Source organism: Mya arenaria, chromosome 5, assembly GCF_026914265.1.
Source record: "Mya arenaria isolate MELC-2E11 chromosome 5, ASM2691426v1".
Classification (NCBI taxonomy): Eukaryota; Metazoa; Mollusca; class Bivalvia; order Myida; family Myidae; genus Mya; species Mya arenaria.
In genome coordinates this window covers 76,291,717-76,315,489 of record NC_069126.1, presented here as the reverse complement: position 1 = coordinate 76,315,489, position 23,773 = coordinate 76,291,717, and the positions used below count along the sequence as shown (strand labels likewise).

The 23,773-nt window shown below is 35.5% G+C and overlaps 1 protein-coding gene across 2 annotated transcripts in view; it reads right to left on the bottom strand.

Moving 5' to 3' along the window:
* LOC128233552 (transcription factor CP2-like) overlaps nucleotides 1-23,773 on the bottom strand; it is a 79,793-nt gene that overhangs the window by 51,316 nt on the left and 4,704 nt on the right. For both annotated transcript variants that reach the window (XM_052947274.1, XM_052947273.1), the window contains exon 2: nucleotides 2,356-2,421. In XM_052947274.1, the coding sequence (XP_052803234.1) occupies nucleotides 2,356-2,421 (66 nt within the window). The remainder of the gene's footprint in view (nucleotides 1-2,355; nucleotides 2,422-23,773) is intronic.

Genomic DNA, 23,773 nt, shown 5'->3' with positions numbered 1-23,773 from the left:
TGAGGGAAATAGACAACTGGGGCTAGCAATTGAGAGAAATAGATAACTGGGGTCAGCAATTGAGGGAAATAGATAACTGGAGTCAGCAATTGAGGGAAATAGTCAACTGGAGTCAGCAATTGAGGGAAATAGACAAATGGGGTCAGCAATTGAAGGAAATAGTCAAATGGAGTCAGCAATTGTGGGAAATAGACAAATGGGGTCAGCAATTGCGGGAAATAGACAAATGGGGTCAGCAATTGAGGGAAATAGACAAATGGAGTCAGCAATTGAGGCAAATAGACAAATGGAGTCAGCAATTGAGGGAAATAGACAAATGGAGTCAGCAATTGAGGGAAATAGACAAATGGAGTCAGCAATTGTGGGAAATAGACAAATGGAGTCAGCAATTGAGGCAAATAGACAAATGGAGTCAGCAATTGAGGGAAATAGACAAATGGAGTCAGCAATTGTGGGAAATAGACAAATGGAGTCAGCAATTGAGGGAAATAGACAAATGGAGTCAGCAATTGAGGGAAATAGACAAATGGAGTCAGCAATTGTGGGAAATAGACAAATGGAGTCAGCAATTGAGGGAAATAGACAAATGGAGTCAGCAATTGAGGGAAATAGACAAATGGGGTCAGCAATTGAGGGAAATAGACAAATGGAGTCAGCAATTGTGGGAAATAGACAAATGGAGTCAGCAATTGCGGGAAATAGACAAATGGGGTCAGCAATTGCGGGAAATAGACAAATGGAGTCAGCAATTGAGGGAAATAGACAAATGGGGTCAGCAATTGAGGGAAATAGACAAATGGAGTCAGCAATTGTGGGAAATAGACAAATGGGGTCAGCAATTGCTGGAAATAGACAAATGGAGTCAGCAATTGCTGGAAATAGACAAATGGGGTCAGCAATTGCGGGAAATAGACAAATGGAGTCAGCAATTGCGGGAAATAGACAAATGGGGTCAGCAATTGCGGGAAATAGACAAATGGAGTCAGCAATTGAGGGAAATAGACAAATGGGGTCAGCAATTGAGGGAAATAGACAAATGGGGTCAGCAATTGCGGGAAATAGACAAATGGAGTCAGCAATTGAGGGAAATAGACAAATGGGGTCAGCAATTGCGGGAAATAGACAAATGGGGTCAGCAATTGCGAGAAATAGACAAATGGAGTCAGCAATTGCGGGAAATAGTCAACTGGAGTCAGCAATTGAGGGAAATAGACAAATGGGGTCAGCAATTGAAGGAAATAGTCATTTGGAGACAGCAATTGCGGGAAATGCTCAACTCGTGTGAGCAATCAAGGATAATTGACAACTAGGGTCTGCCTTTGAGGGAAACAGACAACTGGGGTAAGCAATTCCTCGAATAAGACCAAAGGGGATAGCAATTGCTGGAAAGTGGGGAAAGCAACTGCTGGAATTAGTAAAGAAAGGCTTACCAAATGCTTGAAACAGACAAAGGGGGTTAGCAAATGCTGGAAATAGACAAATGAGAATAGCAATTGCTGGAAAGAGATACATGTAAGTGGGGTTAACAACTGCAGGAATAAAGAACATATATACATTAATTATTCAAGAAATAATCAAAGTTGTTTGTGATGTTTATTTTAAACAGTGCGCTCTCAGAGTGAATATTTTAGCTTGTATTTGACCGTAAAAATCAATAATCATTGTTGTTGATTTGTTGATTACTGTCGTTAATGTTTTTACTGATATTTTAGTTGTAGATTGCACATGGTATATAATGACAGAAAAAAAGCCTCATTCCTGGCTACTTTTGTCAGTCTCTATTTAACCCTTTTAGCATGTTTTTGAAAATATTTTCAAAATCAGTTGACTACTTACATAGTATGTTCGCAAAATTGGACATGTTGAATCTGTGTCTTATTTTTCCATTCAATTGCCTCCATGTTTCCACCACCAGTTAGTACACAATTTGTCTGATTCCAACATGAATCTACAAGAGTTGTTTACCCATCCGATCTTTTTCCAGCAGTTGATTATTGTTGTTTATTTTAAACTATTGCTATTTTCACACTTCTTTTTATACAGCAGCTGCTAATCCCACTTACCAGTACTTATTTTCAGCAGTTGTAAACCTCACTTGTCTAATTTCAATGTTTGCTAATCGCACTTGTTTATTCCTGCAGATGTTAACCAAGCTAATCTCTTTCAAGCATTGGTTATTCTCATTTTTTATTCCCACAGTTGTTAACCCCACTGACATGCATCCCTTTCCAGCAATTGCTAATCTCTATTTTCAGCATTTGATTACATTTGATTTTTTATTGATTTATATATATGATAACCTCTGAAGGTACACATATTTCCTCATAGAGTGATAATTTAAGCACCTGTTCTCACCTTTTATGCGAACAGAATCTGTTACAAACAAAGTAATGGTCTGGTCAGAAGATTCATATGGAGCCCCTGAAATGACAGAATGAATATCATTATTTTAAATTAAGTATTTTTTCACAAGATTCACTGGTTCCGGGGCCCATTTCTTACTCGGTTAAAAAAATAGGTGCTCTGATAAAAAATAGGTGCTCTTGTGCAAAAAAATAGGTGCTCTGGTGAAAATAATAAATGCTCTGGTGAAAAAATAGTTACTCTGGTGAAAAAATAGGTGCTCTGGTGAAACGAATAGGTGCTCTGGTGAAAAAAATAGGTGCTCTGGTGAAAATAACAGGTGCTCTGGTGAAAAAAATAGGTGCTCTGGTAAAAAATAGGTGCTCTGGTGAAAAAAATAAATACCGGTAGGTGCTCTGGTGAAAAAGTAGGTGCTCTGGTGGAAAAATAGGTGCTCTGGTAAAAACAAGATGGCCATGATGGCCCTAAATCGCTCACCTGAGTAAAAGAGTTTAACCTTTGTAATCAATATAGCTTGATATTTGTTCTCAAAGAATATTGAAAAAAATACTGGTCAAACATGTTGCCTGGACAATCACTGACAGGACTTGTCACAGTTGCCTGCACACTGACAGGACTTGTCACAGTTTCCTGCACACTGACAGGACTTGTCGATTGACTGCACACTGATAGGATTTTGTTCAGTTGCCTGCACACTGACAGGACTTGATGATTGACTGCACACTGACATAATTTGATTCTCATACCTGCACACTGACAGGACTTTGTTCAGTTGCCTGCACACTGACAGGACTTGATAACTGACTGCACACTGACAACACTTGGTACAGATACCTGCACACTGACAGGACTTTTTTTCAGTTGCCTGCACACTGACAGGACTTCGTTCAATTGCCTGCACATTGACAACACTATGTTAAATTGCTTGCACACTGAAATAACTTTTAGTATAGATACACAAACAACTGACCGGACTTCGTTCAATTGCCTGCACACTGACAAAACTATGTTATATTGCTTGCACAATGAAAGAACTTTTAGTATAGATACACAAACAACAAACAGTGCACCATCCAATAAAATAAAAAAAACTGCCTTAATTAAGCTCTAAAAATCAAAGAGCAGAACACATTCAAAATCTATTATTGCTTCTTCCATCTAGGACAACATCACCATCCTTCAAATTATACTTATCAATTTTTTCTATATAAGGCTTATTCACTATCCACACAGAAGATAAGATTGTAGCTTAGAATAATCTACATGAAGTTTACAATAATCTACATGAAGTTCAATGGAAAAGTCTGATCATTAATTTTATCATTAAGTTAAAATGAAATTTCTTCTAAATATAAAGTGTATAATAATTATTTTAATCTATGAACCTAAAAAAAGAACAACAATTACCTTAGAAGTGACTATGTTAACCAATAGACAATGTTACACACCAAATATTTAAGCACTAGGACTCATTGTATTTGCCAAAAAAAGTTTTGTAATTTTTCCTTTAGGTTGCCATGGCAACAAGAGTTCTGCATGGAATTCATTTCTTTGAACAATTTTGGAAAAGCACCAACCAAGGATCATTCCCATGAAGTTTTATCAAAATTGTCCAAGCCGTTTAGGAGAAGAAGATGATTATAACCAATTGTTGACACCGAACGCCGGACAACAGACGCCGGACGACAGACGCCGGACATAGACCGATCACAATAGCTCACCTTGAGCACTTTGCACACAACACACTGGATCAAATAAAACCATAATGTCTTAATCAAAAGTAATGGATTATTTCAGTTATACAAAAGTATATACAACAGCTGTCATTGCAATTTGTGTCACAATATGTCAACCATAACTAAGGTTATTCAGTGCTAACAAATCTTTTTTTTTTCTTCTATAACAGTGACCTTGACCTTGACCATGATGCCCAAAACACAATACAATGGAAGGTCTTCATAAACTCTTCCTATATACCATGTTTGGTTACCATGTGTCAAACCTTACTAAAATTATTTGATACCATAGGTGATTGACGCCGTCCTATGCGTCCTTTACATTGTTTTGCTAAATGTTAATACATCTAGGATTATGAATGTATTCTGTGCGAGCCAAGTTATTTCAGCTGTTTAAACATAATTCATATATATAAAACATTTACTTAGATTCCATATTTTTTCTACTTCACAAGCAAATATTCTCTGAAACAGCTGAAAAGACATGGCTAAATTGGTTTTATTGATTATTAATATATATATATATATATATTCATTGATGTTCAAATGAGGGTACTCACGAGTTGAGTAACTAACGGTAAAGCTTTTGTAAAATTGTTAGATAACAGCATAATTTTGTAAGCATTACGAATATATATTTAATGATGTTCAAATGGTAAAGCTGTTATAGTGATAGTTTATTGGTGCAGAAAATATTTTTCACAGCTTTCTCAATCGTAGTTACTCATTCATCTCTGGCATTGGTTACCACGGACACTAAATATCTATACTGGTACCTTACGTTATCACGGATAAATTCAGTGGTGTCAGTCGATTCAGCTTAGGTATCAGACTGGTCCTTTTTGACCTATGTTTTTATCAGTAATATTTGTTTCAATTAGGGGAATTAAGCTTTGATATTTTACTTTAATCAGTTTTATTTTAAATAAGTCAATTTTTTTCCTGTTTGGCACTTGTATTTGTTTGTTTTAAATCCTGTGAATTAAGCTTTGAAATCTTGTGAAATAAGATTTGAACTTTCATTTTAGATCAGTTAAATTCAAATCAGTCAATTATTTTTGTGTCTTGGCACTGAATCAAATAAATAAACAATTATTCAGAATATGCCAGTAAATTCTGAAATGCTTACTTTTTAGCACAACGTGTATATAAAACATTTTCATAGAAAGTGATGAATATTTCTGACAAAATGAACTTGTATTAGCAGCAACCAGCCAAACTGAAAACACAATTTGATTTGATTTTTCATTTAAACCCTTAGGCTAAATCATATTATATTCTGATTTGGAAGTTTTTTCACGCATCAACAAGGGTTTTGACGATAAATCTTCAAGTAAAGTTATAAGAGAGTTGTTATTATTAAGAAATATTTTTATCCATCGTTTTTCAGAAAATGTACGAGGGCCATTCAAAAAATAGGTTGACACTGTCGAATTAAAGTTTCCTCAACGTCCGATCTTAGCCAAGCTGAAATACTTTCAAATGCATATTGAAATTGCAATATATTCTTTTGTAGAAATATATTCAATACTTTTGTATATAAGGTCGCTATAGTAACCACCGATCGGATAGTACGGCGCACGCCACCAATATGTCCTTTATCAAAAATGGCTAGATTTCAGAGGTCTGTATTTTTCGAAAATGGCCGGATAACGTCACGAAAATTCGTATATGTGCATATTGACGTTATGTCATCTTCCTTACAAAATTGTGATCTAATACTTGCAACCGTTGTTGAGATATTGTTTATCGAAATAGACTATTGGGTTTTCAACCTAAATTTCAATGAAGTAACGGAGCAACGCGCCATGATAAAATTTTGCGTGGCAATCGGAAAAACGCCTTCACAAACAAGGAATATGCTGGAAGAAGCCAATAAAAAGCCTAAAAAGTTTGTTGTGCACTTGTGTACAAACGGCACAAGCGATTTTCTGATGGAAGAACATCCGTAGAAACGATTAGGGACGCGGAAGAAAGAAAGAAGACAACAGAAAACTTGATAAGCAACGTCAGTGACGCCATTGAAAATGACAGACGACAAAACGTTGTGGAAATATCACAGTAAGTGGGTGTTAGCGTTGGTACTGTACAAACAATTTTAACTAAACATCTGAATATGCGAAGAGTTTCGGCAAGATGGATACCACGGTTATTGTCTGAAGAAGAAAAGGAGAAGCGCGTGCATCTGTCAAGGTCATTTCTAAGGCGCCAAACCAGGGAAGGAGACGACTTCATCAACAAGACTGATAAGACTTGGCTGTACCATTTTGATCCAGAAACCAAACAACAATCATTGGCATGGAAACGGAAATCATCGCCGCCTCCGTTAAAAACAATGGTCCGGAAGCCATTCATCATTTTTCAGGTTAAACGGCGTGACCTGCTCCACGCGATATCGAAGAAACGATCAGGGACAATCGGAGATCTTCTGCTTCATCAGGACAACGCCCACTGTGCAGAATCTACTACCCTCGAGCTGGACATCTTGGGACTAGGGAGAGTGGAGCATGCACCTTACAGCCCAGATTTAGCTCCAATGGACTTTAAGGTGTTTCCTACTGTTAAAGCTATGTTGCGCGGATGCCGATTTGATAGCACGGACGAACTGAAGTATGCAACAAGAGCTATTGTTGCTAAATTAAAGCCGGAGTGGTAGTCAGGGAAGTTTTTGCGGAATGGTTGCGACGACACAGGCATTGTATTGATTGCAATGGTGTATACTTTGAAAAGATTTGATACACTTTGTGTCCTGTGATGATATTACTGTGCCCCATGGTATGTACATGTGTATATGTTGTCTTACAGCAGCTGTGTTCATACTGATCGGATTTTGATGAAATCTCGTGTATTAAATAAGTACATGTAGTTCTGCGTTATATTCACTGCGTTTTTATTTATCTTACAATTTGAGAATGCCAAACTAATAGTCTATGTATTTTTTTAAATGGCCCTCGTATATACTGGGCTGTTGCCTTATTCCAGATTTCTATCATTTGCCGAAAAAATTGGAAATTTATTAAAAAGTATTAACTACCTAATCAAAATTTTAAACAAAATTATCATTGGAACATTCATTTTCATTAAAACCATCGCAAAATATCATGGTTTCTCACCTTTGACGTATTCAGCGAATGATCATTCTCATTTATCGGAGGTTTGATAATGATAAATCTGACCTATGATTCAATCGCTGCAAATCGAGTGCAAAACTAAACATATATCATTTTCCTAATATCATCATTGACCAATCAAAACGCTTCATTAAGCATACTTAACTATTGAGGACTGACCATCGATATGCTGTTTTGCCGCTTATTGATTTTTTTTGTTAATTTTGTAAAGTTAAGCACTCTGTTTTGATACAAAAATGAGTTATTTTTCAGCAAATTTAAATTTTCTGCAATATACTATTAACACTTAATGCATCCAGGTACTTAATTTCATAATGGACAAATATTTTAATGAAGAAATAGTTTCAATGTGAACAAGTCAATCATCAAATATTGAAAAAAAGCTATGAATCATATTATAATCTTAAACAGTTAATATTATGCACCAGTCATTTGTAACCACGACCCCCTCAGGTCCGGGGAATAGCCGGGACTTTGACTTTCGGTCCAGCCAACCCCGGGTAAAATCCCCGCCCTGCGGGGACGAACTGATGGTTAAACCCCGGCCAAATGCCCCCGCACCCCAGGGACTCTATATAAGCCACAATCTCGGCTTAATTTGGCGCTATGACAAAACCACCGCTGTCACCCGGCCCTGCGGGGCCACCTGGAAAGTAAAAGCATGGCCCTTTTCCCCGGCTATCCCCGGTATACCCAAGGACCTGGGGGGCCGTGGTTACAATTGACTGGTGCATAAGATGCACATATTTCACAATTGTATATTTTATAATGCAAGTACTTTAAAGGTCAGTATGATTTAATTTTTATTGGGACTACTGGTATACTGGGAAGGTGTTGGGGAGGCAATATTGTGCGAGTGGAGATGGAGCTGAGGAGAGTGGTATATTGACATCTCCACATTTAATTGTTAACACTCACTTAGGATTATACCTATGTATCGAGGGTATTAAACTTAAAAAGGACCAAAATGTAAACATCACATGAACATTAGAAAACATTTCAAATGAAATAAGACATATTTTCCTTTCAGTATCACAGGGACTAGGAAGATATGTTATAAATTAATGAGCTACAATGGTTTAAATATTTTTCTTCTATAAGGAATCTTTATGAGTTTAATTATTGGACATAATTTATTTTTTGAATACTGGTATGGCAAAATTTCATCATCGCAGCCATATATGAATTTTAATGCATTGAAGATTTAAGTACATAATATGCTGTAAAACAATTCATTTTATCATCATACAAAAAGTATGAAAAGCTGGACTCTTGTATCAAGTCAGGTGTTGTCAGGATTCCTAATTTTAATTGTGTTTGCAAGGCTATTTTTCATAGGCTATAGGCAATCACCATGTTTTGCCGACTCCAAGAGAATCTATTAATAGAAAACGTCCGATTGACTGAAATTTTGCTGTTTACACTCAGAATCCGGGCGATTAAAATAGAGTGTGTTACGCATGGCATCATCACTATGGTGTTGGTGAATGCAAAAAATGGACTCATTCTTAAAATTCTAAGTTGATGATTACATTTGTGATGACACATATGTAAAAACAAATGGTCGAAATGTGTTCAATGCTATTATTTTCTGTATAGTTTCTACATTATAAACATTCTAAATAAGCAAAATAATCATATTCACTCAATGGTTTTCAAAAATTATTTCAAATGAAAGAAAAAATTGTAAAAAGCCTATGATATATACTGATTATTTTGGTGATTTACCACTGAACAACATGATCAATATTTTATTTGAAAATGTGTATTGGACACACTTTTTCCCCACATAATTATTATAAATAAAAAGCCTGGGTCTTATATACAGTATTAGGCTTTTGACGTTGTTTTTTTCCAAAGTCCATTTCAAGCCTAAATAGTGTAAGAGTATTCAGTTTACCCCGTTTATGAAATGCAAGATATTATTTCGCTAGAGTGACCCCTTTTTAGTCGTTAGTCTGTGAAGGTTAATTATTGTTGAACGAGAATAAAAAGACGAAAATATGTTTAAATGTTACTTATTTTATTTGTTATAACTAACCAACAATGAAGCAATATAGTTACATTTGTTCTGCTATATTAATACATCCATATATAATCATAGTGTAAATTAACCTTACATGATTTGCTGTATTACTTCGCAAATCTCACGAACCAATATTTCGTAAACAGACCAAGTTCAGATGGCGCCACATATACATGTGATACAAAAGTTACTATCCAGTGGAATTATGACGTTACCAATGAGATACGAATAGTGTAAGATATACTCTTTCACAAGTGACAATATATTTTATAGTGATATATGCATGAAACCTTCTTCAATGGTTATTTACATGCATATTTCCGCAACCTGTCAAAACTGTCAGAAACTTTGCACATTGATATCTATAGAAATCGTGGTAAATATGTAAGTATGGTTAAAGTTATTGTTCATCGTTGTTGCCAATCCATGTCAAGAAGCAGTCCCAGTCCCTCACATTATAATATGTTTGTTAATATTTCCCTTCAAAGAGATGCTATTCATATCGATTGATGGATTTAATTATAACGGCAGTAGAAAATTTGGTACGGTTAACATCAGCAGACGACAACAATTAAAAGCGGTTAATTATTCTAAAGTTTCCAAATGGTACGATTGTTTTTACGTAGTATGATTCTGTATTTAAAACAAAAAGACATGCATCATGTGAAGTGGCACCATTGTGCACTGTCGATACGTGAAGGTGTGAAGAACTCCCTTTAGATCTTCCAGCCACTGCCTGTCTACCAATAGTTCAAACTGTAACAATGACAGTGTTGTACATCCCATTACACCATGTGTTTGAAATACTTAACTTAGGTGTTGAGAACATTTAAGGCAGAACAATATACGACTGTTCCTTGCAATTTGCATCCACGACAAATATTTTTAGGGCTTGGCAGAGAGCAACATCGGGATGACAGATGTAAATTGTTGTTAATTGATTACTTTATACAGTATTGCAACTAACTATTTATGTGCTGTGAACCATTGTTATTTCAATATATTTTATCATTTAAGTACATGTGTTGTACTATTTAATAACCTTTGCCATTTTCACGATTCAATAAAATTCGTCAAAACAAATATGGCAGCCGCCGATTTTGACAAATATGGCAGCTGCCGATTTGACATTTTTTCAATACGTCCAATATAATTAGGCCTAAAAAAAAATATGTCTGTTTCCTGTAACATGCTGGAAAAAAGATGGGTTGGTAGGTAAGGATTTTTTTTTTTTAATTCTTGTTTTAAAATGTCAGGATGACCCAATATTTATGTTTATTTCAGGTGAATTATTTTAAAAAGAATTCAATGTGATATATAGATTCAAACTTTTTGCCACTAATAAGCTAAAACTGCTAGCTTGTCAGCCATTGTACATGTACTTCAGTTGTAAAATGCATCCTTTTGAAGGGCAAGCCATGGGTTCGACTCCCAGCGGTGGCAACATCATGTGCAATTGTGAGCATTGTCAGTATGTTCACCAGGGAAGCAGTCAATCTATACACGTTGCAAATATAACCCAGTGAAAAAGTGAATCAAATAACATTTAGACAATTTATTTTTGGCAAATGTTTTAAACAAAACTTTCATAATGCATACATTTTGTAGTAATAAAACATGATATTATTGCACAAACTATTTTAAAATAGGCTGTGTAATAATATCAAGTTGTATTACAAATAAATGTACATTACAAGTATTATAAAATAAAATGCTGTTACAACAAGAACTGGCAAGAATCTCCACAAAACATATATAAATCAATACTTCGAATGATAAATGACTAGAATCAATGACTAAACCATTTAACTCTTAGAGCGCTGTCAGAATTGTACAGGTCTTTGGGAACAGTGTAGACCTACACTGTTCACTGCTTGGACACTTAAACCTAAACTACTGACTCGGCAACGAACAGTGTAAAATGATAGATTGGACTGGAATATGTTTAAATAGACTAGAATCAGTATCAAAAAAGCTTAGAGACTGACTGATCAAAAATTAATACCATTTTCTTTTTTTAACAGTAAAACAGCAAAACTAGTACACGTACAGTACCTTCATTAAATAGTTTCCACAACTTAATTTTTTTGAACAATTTCCAGTGTTTTAAAAAGATCTGCTGAATTAGATCCACTGTTCATTCTCTAAAAATCGCAAGCACCATAAAATAATCAATATAATGTTTAATAGAATACCTTGTCTTATTTCCTTTTCTGGACTTCACTGGACTACGGTAGTTAAAAAAATTCCCAGAGTCAAAACTTGGAAAAATATGTTCTGACTCTGACGAACGTATTATTTAGTTAATGCATCTTCGTTATGTAACCCATTGCATCCTTGTCAAATTCCAATATGCACCAGTGATTGTTTAGTTGCAATGACATCTTTCTTACTTTAACTTTCAGTTTCACTTTCACGTTTATCTTTTTTTCCGGAAGTAAACAGGAAGTAAACAAAAAATTCAATGTTCCTATTGCCAATATTGCAACATAGTTTTTTCATAAATGGCATAACCATAACCATACAATACTGTTTTGTTTTAGAACTTAACTATATAACTGACAACGATCTACGCAGTTCTCCTTTCACTTTCATTAAAATTGACAGGAAGTTAGCGTGCACCTGTTTCCCGCGCTTTTTAGACCATATGGTACGAAAAATGTTTATTTTTCTGTTAACTCATTAAAAACTTATAAGAATATTTTTTTAATTAACTGGAGATATAATAAAATAACTTAAAATAAATGAACAAAATATATCTTAATATATCAAAATTGTTTTTCAAAAACATCGCACTTAGCGAAAAAGTGGAAGGTATCTGTTGTGAAGGACTATTGATAATAGTTTTATGTAACCTTCGCTGGGGGATATAAAAAAAGAGAGTTGTTGACTGCTACAAAATGATGTAACATAAAACAAAACAAAATAAAGTTAAAATTGAAAGAAGTATAGTTTAGTGTTCTTAAAACCCAAAACATGACTAAAACCTCTTCACCCAGGAGAACAGAATTGGAAGCAGAGCGTGGTTTTGTGAGAGACTTATAGGGTTGTTGTGTTTTCGGACGAAGAATAAAAAGTGGTGTAGTAATTCGGACGAAACATTCGGACCACGTGAAACATTTATCTTTAAAAATTAGTTCATATAAGTTTATATCAGCATCATGTCTGATCACGAGGATAGTTCACAGATATCTGCAGAAATAGAATATGCCTCATTAAAACAGAAGAAGTCGAGAACCAAAGCAGGTTATACCCGAATAAGAAATAGACTTTTGGATCTGTGTAACTCGGACTCTGACACTAGTGGTGAGGAGCTAAAAGAATGTTTAGACCGATTGGAAGCAGAAATGGACAAATACCAAAGTAGCCTAGACAATATGATTGAACATTTAAAAATTACAAAGAACACAAAAGAGTTGAAAAAAGTTACAGAAGAGGTGGAAGAGTGCGATAGTAGTTATGAAAAAGGGGCAAAAGAGTACCACAGGAAGCAGAAAGAGATAAGTACAGGTCAAGGAAGTCATGGCGCTGAAGAAGAAAGTAAAATTGGTAAGGATCTTTGGAAACAATTGAAAAAGGTTTCTATACCAATTTTTTACGGAAACAAAATTAAGTACCCCGCATGGAAAGCTGCATATTACTCATGTGTAGACAGCGCAGAGCATTGTAGTGCCGAATATAAACTTTTGCAGCTCAGGCAATATCTAGGAGGGGAGGCATTGGCTTCTATAGAAAATCTATCAAAAATCCGTCATTCTGCGGCGGCTTATGATGCCGCGAAGGAACGATTAGAAAGGAAATATGGAGGTACAAAACGCATTGTAAATAGATTTCTGGATGAACTGGAGAAATTTCCACCTCTTAAAAATGAAAATGTGAAAGGATTAGAAAATTTTGCTGATTTATTGGACATTGCCGTCATAAATTTGAAAGAAGTAGACCATATGTAAGATTTGAATGATGGGTCACTGTACTATAGACTTATGAAAAAGTTGCCGCAGTCTATGCTTATTCGCTACAATAGGAAGGTTCATGAACAAGAATTAGTAGAAGGAGTAGAAACGTTAAGAACATTTGTGAACCAAGAGGCAGAATATGCTGTTAACGCTGAAGAAACCATCTATGGGTTAACAAATCACCATTTTAACAGACAAACTGAAAAGACAGCTAGATCCTATTTTGGAAACACAGATCAGAAGAAAGGTGCATGTAGAATTTGCTACAAAGATCATAGAGTTTGGGAATGCCAAAGATTTAAAGATATGACAATAGAAGATAGGTGGAAGAAGGCAAAAGAAAACCGTTTATGTTTTCGTTGTTTACAATCAAGTCATACTGGAAAAGAATGTCGATATAAAGGGAAATGTGGCATAGATGGATGCGAAAAAACCCACAATCGATTACTGCACAATGTAGGAAGAGCTGTAGATGCAGGATTAAATGCTCAGGCTGAAACATTTGAACCAAAGGCACAAACACAAGAAAGAGTGTTTACATCTAGTCATTCAAACTACATATCATTAAGAACAGTTCCTGTAATAATCAAAGTGCATGAGAAAGAAATCAAAATAAATGCATTACTTGATGATGGTAGTACAAAATCATACATAAATGAAGATGTTATTGCTGAACTTGGAATTAGTGGTGAAAAACAAACAGTTGAAGTCAATGTAATAAATGGTAAAACTGAAAGATTTGACACAATGGAAGCTAACTTTACTTTGCTTGATACAAGCAAAAACTTTGAGATTGAAATGACTGTTCAAACAACAAAAAATGTAACAGGAAGGCTGCAAGCTATTGACTGGAATAGAAATGCAAAGAAATGGTCACATCTTCAGGGAATCAACTTTCCGAGAATTGGCAAACGGTCAAAGGTTGATCTGCTTATTGGACTTGACTATGTTGAATTACACAGATCACTACGTGAGATACAGAGTGAAAATGGGTCTCCAGTGGCGCGATTAACTCCTCTTGGCTGGACATGTGTAGGGCCAACAAATGAGCATCAGACAAATTTCTTTACCTTTCACATCAGCAATGATGAAATGGATAGCACGTTACAGAAATTCTGGGAAATTGAAAATGAAGGAGTGCAAGAGAAATCAGTCATGTCAATGAAAGATAGAGATATTTATGAGAGCACAGAGAAAACAGTGAAATTTGAAGACAATCACTATGTTGTAGAAATACCATGGAAAGAGAACAGAAATGAATTGTTAAACAATTATGAAATGGCAAAAAGACGCCTTGAAAGCACAGAAAAGAAACTAAGAAAAGAACCAGTTGTTGAAAAGATGTATAATGAGACAATTCAAGGTTACCTTACAAAAGGCTATATAGAAAAGGTGGAAACGGATGAAAAGGAAGAAAGTTTTAAAGAAAATAACTGGCTGTTACCTCACTTTCCAGTTGTGAAAATGAACAAAGATACAACAAAGGTAAGAATTGTCTTCGACGCGTCTGCTAGTTGTAAAGGAGCAAGTTTGAATGACGTGATAGAGCAGGGGCCCAGCTTACAAAACAATTTGTTCGATGTTCTGTTGCGATTTAGAAGAGACAAGATCGCAGTAGCATGTGATATCCAAGAAATGTATCTTCGAGTCGGAATCACACCTCCAGATAGAAGATTTCATCGCTTTTTATGGCGACCATCTCCAGAACTAGAACCAGATGTCTATCAGTTTAACAGACTTGTTTTTGGGGTGAACGCATCTCCATTCCTGGCTCAGTTTGTGTCTCAATATAATGCTAGACTGTATGAAAATGAGTACCCTTTGGCAGCAGAAACAGTGTTGAAATCGACATATATGGACGACAGCATGGACTCGGTTGATAATGATAAAGTTGCAATTAGATTGTATAAAAAACTTACAGCCCTTTGGGAAAAGGCAGGAATGAATGCTCGAAAATGGATATCAAACTCCAAAACGGTACTAGAACAGATTCCAGTAGAACATAGAGCAAAGACGGTAGATTTACAAAAGAATGAACTTCCCAAGGTGAAAACACTAGGGGTAACATGGGTACCTGAAGAAGATATATTTTCATTCGAATTCACAGCAGTTGATGAAAACAAGGGCATGACAAAGCGTGAATATCTCAAGAAAATATCGACATTATTTGATCCGCTGGGATTGTTAACTCCATACACCATTAGAGCTAAAATGTTAATGCAGGACATTTGGATATCAGGTGTTGATTGGGACGAAAAAGTACATGAAAAAACCAGAATAAAATTTGGTGATTGGTTTGAAGAACTAGCTTGTGTTCATCAAATTAAGGTTCCAAGATGCATTTCAAGTTATGAAAGAACTGAAAAACTAACACTGCATGCATTTTCTGATGCTTCACAAAGTGCATATGGGGCAGCTGTTTATGCTAGATGCCAACATGAAAAAAGTGAAATTTCAGTGATTTTAGTAGCATCAAAAAGTAGAGTGGCACCGATATCTGCTATAAGCATTCCAAGGCTAGAACTAATGGCAGCTCAGTTGAGTGCACAACTTACATCAAACATTTGTGAAGCTCTTGAAATAGACATTAGTGAATGTACATTTTGGACTGATAGTATGGATGTGGTATTTTGGGTTCGGAATCAGAGCCGTGTATTCAAGACATTTGTAGCCAACAGAGTTGGAGAAATTCAGAAACGCACAACACCGAGTCAGTGGCGTCACATACCAGGAAAACAGAATCCATCTGATCTTCTTTCAAGAGGACTGAACATTACCAAACTCATTGACGATAAAACATGGTGGGAAGGACCAGAATTCTTGAAAGAAAATGAAACGGAATGGCCTCAAACATCAGTACCAGAATCGAAAGAAAGACAAGAGATGAAAAAGTCTGCAAATGAAAAAAATGATGAAAAGACATTTAATGTAAATGCCAAGGACAGTTTCACTATGAAAGATATAGAAACTAGAAGTGCAAAACAACAAAATGTTTGGCGATTGGATCCAACTAGATACTCATGTTGGAAAAGGTTGAAACGAGTCAATGCATGGGTTATGAGATTCATCCAAAACTGCCTGTTAAATAGTGAAGACAGGAAAGTAGGTGAACTGGCATTTGATGAATTACAAGACAGTGAAAGACAAATAACACAGGCAACACAGAAGAAACAGTTTCCAGAGTATAGAGACATTGTAAATGGAAAGTTATTGCAGAAAAACAGTATTTTGTTGTCATTGAATCCAGTGTCAGACACAGATGGTGTTATCAGAAGCAGTTCAAGGTTAAAATATGCTGATTTCATGCCATTTGAAAGTAGAAATCCAATCATATTACCAAGACATTCATGGACAACAAAACTGATTGTAAGAGACATTCATGAAAAGAACGGGCATAGTGGAACAAATCTAACTTTGTCGGAACTGTCTACAAGGTATTGGGTAATACACGCAAGAGAAGTTATTCGTGAAGTTGAAAACTTGTGTTCAGAATGTAAGAGACGTAAGGCGAAACCTGCACAACAGATAATGGCTCCATTACCCCAGATAAGACTGAATATGCCATTAAGAGCTTTTGCGCATGTTGCTGTAGACTATGGAGAACCATTCTTGACAAAACAAGGAAGAGGAAAGAGTAGGCAAAAGCGGTATTTGTGCCTATTCACGTGTTTAGCATCGAGAGCTGTACATCTGGAAGTGGCATATGCGTTGGACACTAGTTCATTTCTTAATGCATTTTATAGGATGGTCAGCAGAAGGGGCTTACCAGTCAAAGTGTTAAGTGACAATGGTAAAAACTTTATTGGTGCTGAAAAGGAGTTGAAACAACTAGTGAAGTTATTTGATGATAAGGAAATCATAAAAAGAACAGCGGACAAAGGAATAGACTGGCAGTTTAATCCCCCATTAGCACCACATTGGGGTGGTGTCCATGAAATCATGATAAAGGCAGCAAAGAGAGCAATATTTGCTATACTTCATGGAGCAGATGTAACAGATGAAGAGTTAACTACAGCATTTGAAGGAGCAGAATCATTAATAAACTCAAGGCCGTTAACATACCAGACAGCAAATCCTGCAGATGTTACACCCTTGACGCCGAATCACTTCTTGTTTGGACAAGTCGGCGGGCAGTTTGCTCCGCAATCAGTGGACATTGTAGCCTATCATCCGTTAAATAGGTGGAGACGTGTACAAGAACTTATGAGACACTTCTGGCAAAGGTGGCTAAAAGAGTGGCTCCCCAGTCTTGCACCAAGGAAACGCTGGTTCCAAGGGAAACGAGACCTTGCAGTGGGAGACGTAGTGCTCGTGGTAGCTCCAGACACTTAGCGTGGACAGTGGCCTTTGGGACGTATCGTTGAGGTTTACCCAGGAGTCGATGGACATGTTCGTTCAGCTAGAGTGTTCGTCAACGGAAAAGACATGAAGAGACCAATTGTGAAGCTTTGTCCTCTAGAGTGTGATGTGTAATTTAACTTAATGTTTGTATCGTCTAGCTTTGTGTTAATTAAAGGGCATAATACTCCCTGAGCTTGACAGAACTATTAATTTAATCCTAAAATACATTTACAGGAAACACACAGATGAAGAGTTCAGAGGAACAGAAAGTGTTGTTTTTGTCAAAGTAGATAATGTCAGCACTGTGCTGGGGCATAATAATCCCTGTGCTGTACAAAATATTTTTGCCTTACATGCACACCATATACTGAACACAAATTTGAAATGTTATTGATGTTTGATATGATGTTAGTATTAATGTTCATTGTATTTGGTGTGTGACATTGTTATGACTGAAGTGGAAATATTTGTTAACATTGCATTGTTTACAATTTATTGGGAATGTGCTTAGAATTGTATTAATTTTAATTTGTGTAAGTTCTGGAAGGTAACATTTTCATATCTATCAAAGTTAAGGCAATAATTCGCAGATTAAATTGTTTTATTTTTTGGAATAAGTAATTTCAAAAATATGTTTAGTGATTAAATCATTTGTATGTCTTTGACAAGTCTGAGTTAAAATTTGTAAGAAGAAATGCTGATTTGTTTAATTTAATAGTTCTATGGACAGTTATAGGTATTACTTTGATGTTGATCAGACTATGTCTTATCAAGGAGGGGAGAATGTTGTGAAGGACTATTGATAATAGTTTTATGTAACCTTCGCTGGGGGATATAAAAAAAGAGAGTTGTTGACTGCTACAAAATGATGTAACATAAAACAAAACAAAATAAAGTTAAAATTGAAAGAAGTATAGTTTAGTGTTCTTAAAACCCAAAACATGACTAAAACCTCTTCACCCAGGAGAACAGTATCTGTTAATTTGCATAATGGGCGGAGTTAAAATTACGTTATTGAGTTTGAGTGCTGCTAATTGACATGGTTACTGATCAGATTCCAGACTTGACTTTGAGATCGATAATCACTTGTCACTTCGCTCTTGCGGGTTAAATAAACGTACAGATCCTGCATTGAGGCTCCTTTCAGATGATACCAACTCTCACACCGAAATATAGGGTCTAAACTGACGCATACTACAAATGTATGATGCGTCGATTTCGGGTCATTTACGTTTTCTGAGCATCAAAACGCGGGAGCTCGGGTCAACTGAAAGCCCTACAGTTTAATGTCACAGCCAATAAGCTTTTTGCCATTGTTTCAACTTGTCAAACCGGAAACGTTTGTAACTAGAACTGTAAGCCATAGGCTAACGAATACCCCCCACCCCTCCATGTCTAGGTTGTTTGCCCTGGAGTTAGGCCGGACAAAGCTAATTTTGCCTACAAGGGGAGATAACTCCAGTCAGGGTCATGTGACCTGTACCAAATTCACAGAGGCGAAAGTTTACAACATGGCCATTAATTTCTGAAAGTTTGATAAAGATTTGTTGAATAATAACAAAGATGAATCCCGGACAGGGCTTATTTTGCCTACTTTAACACATCAAGGGGAGATAACTCCAGTCAGGGTCATGTGACCTGTACCAAATTCACAGAGGCGAAAGTTTACAACATGGCCATTAATTTCTGAAAGTTTGATAAAGAATTGTTGAATAATAACAAAGATGAATCCTGGACAGGGCTTATTTTGCCTACTTTAACACATCAAGGGGAGATAACTCTGGTCAGGGTCATGTGACCCGTACCAATTTCACAGAGGCGCAAGTTTACATCATGGCCATTAATATCTGAAAGTTTGAAAAAGATTTGTTCAATAACGACAAAGATGAATCCCGGACAAAAAAAAAACGGACGGACAGACGGACAGACAGACAGACGGACAACCCGATTCCAGTATACCCCCCCAAACTTTGTTTTGGGGGGTATAACTATGCGACGATTCGGACACTACTAAATTATTTAAATTATCGTTGTCATCACAGGCCAGAGATCGCTAAAAATCTGACTTTTCAAATTTTGGGGCATAATTATTTTTTTTAGGCCTTATACTATTAGTGGTATTCAGTTCTTTTTTGCTTGATTTTTCTCGTATTTTTTTGCCTATGTCCTATATACAATAGCGTCCTTTAAACAATGATTTACCGTATTTTCTCGACTATAAGGCGATTCGCTTATAAGACGGCCCCCTAACTTTGCCCATGAAATCTGGTGCTTTTTGTTTCGACTCGCTTATAAGACGGGGTCAATTTTTAAGCAAATCTAAAATGCTAAAATTCTTCCTAATGTGTAAAAATGTTCAAGCTCAACGGACAATTATCGACTTTCGCGGTAACTGTTTTTGTTTTACTCAAAGAAAATGGCGTGTGAGCTCTCTATTTGGAGGTAGGTTAAAAATGAGTACATGGTTACGCGTTTAAGTTTGCAGGTCGTTACTTATCGGAATTTTAATAATTAATCAATAACAACATATGTTTGTTTTAGTTTATTTTTTTATTGAAGACACCAATGAAGTTCTTCGGCAAAATAAATGGCTTCAATAACATAACTGCGAAAAGCCGAGGCATGAATAGGTGTTTGTTTAGCAATAATGCTTTAGGCAATATTGTCCCTTGATTGGCGACGAACATAAAGGATTCATATTCGCATTGTCATTTGTTTGCTTAATCAAATTGACAGTTAGGTACCTACATCATATTAAGATTCCAATTTATTGATTTGATATATCTGTCAAACTAATTATACTGACACGCGCCATGAGAAAAAATGCAGATATAACGGTACACTGTGTGACGTCAGAGCACGCGCGGTGAAGAGATTTCGTGTTGTTGTTTACTTAATTGCCCCATACTTGTATCAGCAGACGATATACTGGATAGACGAATACACTATGTAAAAATTTACTGATTTTGACTTGAATCTTTTTTTAATATTTTATCGACTCGCTTATAAGACGGGTCCCCTACTTTTGGGGTAAAAATCGGGACCCAATTTCCCCGTCTTATAGTCGAGAAAATACGGTATGGTAAGATCAGTGGCTCAATATACTTGTATGAAATTTCTTATAAAAATATTCAGTATTGCTCGAGTATTTTTGAAAAACCACCGAGTCTTTATTTTCGAACAAAACAGGGTCCCCGATTAAAAATTCGATTATTTAGCCTCTGTGCTTCGTTAAAATGGACCCTGTTGCTTAACAACTTTAGTGGCTAATTTGAAAACCATCTTTCTTAGTTGTTTTTAGCAAAATTATTCTGTGATATTTTCATGCATATTAATTCATTCTAAAAGAAACCTTTAAAAGAGTATGAAATTAGGCAAATGTCCAGTATATATATCCTATATTTTACTATAACTTTAAAAACAGTGAAATAACACGGATCTTGCTACATAATTAAAAATCGCAAAAATGTATATGCAGCTGCTTTGTCCATATAAACAGCCGCTTCAGAGTCTTTGATGATTTTTTATTTTGCGACTCTACGTGTCCTTATCCCTCTTGTTGTTTTTCTAGCCAAGAATGAAAGATCCCAGCGCTAAGTATATTGAGCGGAAAGATAACGGGCATCTGCTAGATGGTTCCAAAATGGCCATGCTTTGTTGAAATAAGTCGATCTGAATTAGACTAATTATAAGTGTTTCATTTAACACTTGAATGAAATAAGAGAAAGGTATTGGCTAAAATTAATTAATGTGTAACTTTTGTGTTTTTATTTAACAGTGAAGGGTTAAGTATTGTGGAGTTACAGTTAAAGAATATATTTTATAATTGTATGGATCAGTCGACTTGTGGCGTTTAGGTAGCATGAACCATTGATTTTTTAAATATTGCAATATTTTAATGAAATTTTACACACATATTATTCAATTTTAGAGAAGTTCAGAACAGTTTAAATTTTCAAATTTGACCAAAAAATGAATTTTTAAAGATTTTGTGAAAATCGTTACCAACACTCTAAAAAACAACAACGAAAACTGGAAAATTGGCCTAAAACAGCTGTAAGGTGTTGTTAACCAGCTGTAAAAATGTCTTCTGTAACTCTTCTATGTAATCATGGTAGTATAAATTCTATTTAACCATCTTTTGAAAAAACAATTGGAAGATATTTGTCTACGAAAAGCATTAAATGATACATTTTATATATAGAATATTGGTGAATTGTCAACTTGGAAATGAAAGTTACATGTCATTGCAGCTTGCATGGACTTAGCACTTTTCAATTTTGATCTTAGGCCACAACAAATTGATCATTTGTTCTACGGATTTTGCCCAAAAAAAGTAGAACCGAGCGAGCGAAAAAAAAATTAAAATACTTTTTTTTTAAATTTAAGGCAATTCAGAGGCGAGCGCAAGGCGAAAAATAAAATAAAAATTAAAAAGTTTATTTCTTAATAAATTTATCATGCAATATGTCAAGAAATGCTTTTTAATTGCAAACATAGGTTCTTAGTTTAAATATAAATGAAATGGTTTTGATTGTATCACATGAAAATCTGTCTCAATATATAACAAATGGCAATAAGATCTAGTGCTTTACTATTACTTAAGACACTGCCGCTTAAATTGCGGGACAACACAATTGAAGCAGTATTAAACAAATCTGCAAATGTGGCACCGGTCATCATATTAGAGCAGGTGGTGGAATAAAGATGTTTCCCTTTCAAGACCTCGCCTTTACCACGAACCAATGGTTTATAGGTCCGTGCCTTGAAAAAAAAATCATGACACCCTCCATAGCTTCAATGCCCGTAAGAAACAGACCACTTAATAACAGGCCACTTTACTACAAATCGATCAAAGAAAACAAATGGATAAGAACAAAGAATTGAGAAAATTAAAACAGTCATTTTACTTATAAAAGGTTTTATTTTCTGATTTTACTGATGTTATTTTTATACTGTACATGTACGTGTAATGCACTAGTCAATTGTAACCACGACCCCCATGGTCCGGGGAATAGCGGGGACTTTGACATTCGGTCCAGCCAACCCCGGGTAAAACCAACGGCACTGCGGGGCCACCTGGAAGGTGAAAACACGGCCCATTTCACCGGCTATCTCCGGTATACCCCCAGTACTGGGGGGGGGGGGGGGGGGGGCATGGTTACAATTGAATGGTGCATAAATACAGACTGTTTCTGAAACATTTACAAGTCCTTCCATTTTTATCAATTACGAGTATAAAACTGAGAAATGCATTTTAGAATTTAAAAAATTACTCACGAAAACATGTTCATTTGTTGTTAGTCGAGTGTCCGTGTATTTTAATATAAGTTTTGCACTCAAAATCTGATTTAGTTATTATTTAACACTAAATTTTGAGTACAAAACAATGAATTACTTAAAACACACATAAATAATTATTGCCTTCGACGCTGTGAAACTGTTGTTGTTTACTGAAGACTATAATCCATTGACTATGACACTGATTTTCAATTAAAAATGTGTATTTTACATTAACGAAAACTGAAAGTATCCTGCAAATTAATACCGGAAATAGATAACAACGGTGCGTCCTGCAAAATATTCCCGACAAAAAAGACTGTCAACAAATATCGGCTGTTTTGCGGTTACCCGGACCTGATTTTGTCCTGACACGAGGAAAGTTTGCTCGCGGAGAATGTAAAGCATGGAAATAACTTCAAAAAAAGGCGAAGTCGACGTTACAGGTTCAAATTTTAAGTAAAAAAAACTTCAGAAAATAGAGGAAATTCGGAAGTAAAAAAATAAATAATATGCGCGGCCAAATAGTAAGTGCGAGCGCAAAAAAAAAGTTTTTTTTTTATTTTTTTTTCGTTTTTCGAATTTTAGGTGCGGCAAATCCGACGAACAAATGATCAATTTGTTGTGGCCTTAAATGTTACTATATCTTTAACAAGAGAGAAACAAAAAAAAAAGTATTTGAATCACATAATTATTTTATTTTCTGCTTGCAGTATGAATATAAAATGATTTATGTCATTTGAAATCTTCAATAAGCCACACTATTTAGTATTACTTTACTAACCAAACACTTCCTTTAAATACATTAAATGTTGATACCAGTATGATGCAATGAATAACACTTGTTGCAAGTTAAAGCATTAATGTTTAAGTTCCATAAATCTAAAATAATTTTAATATTACCATATTCAATTTTATTTTACTGAATTATAATACAGG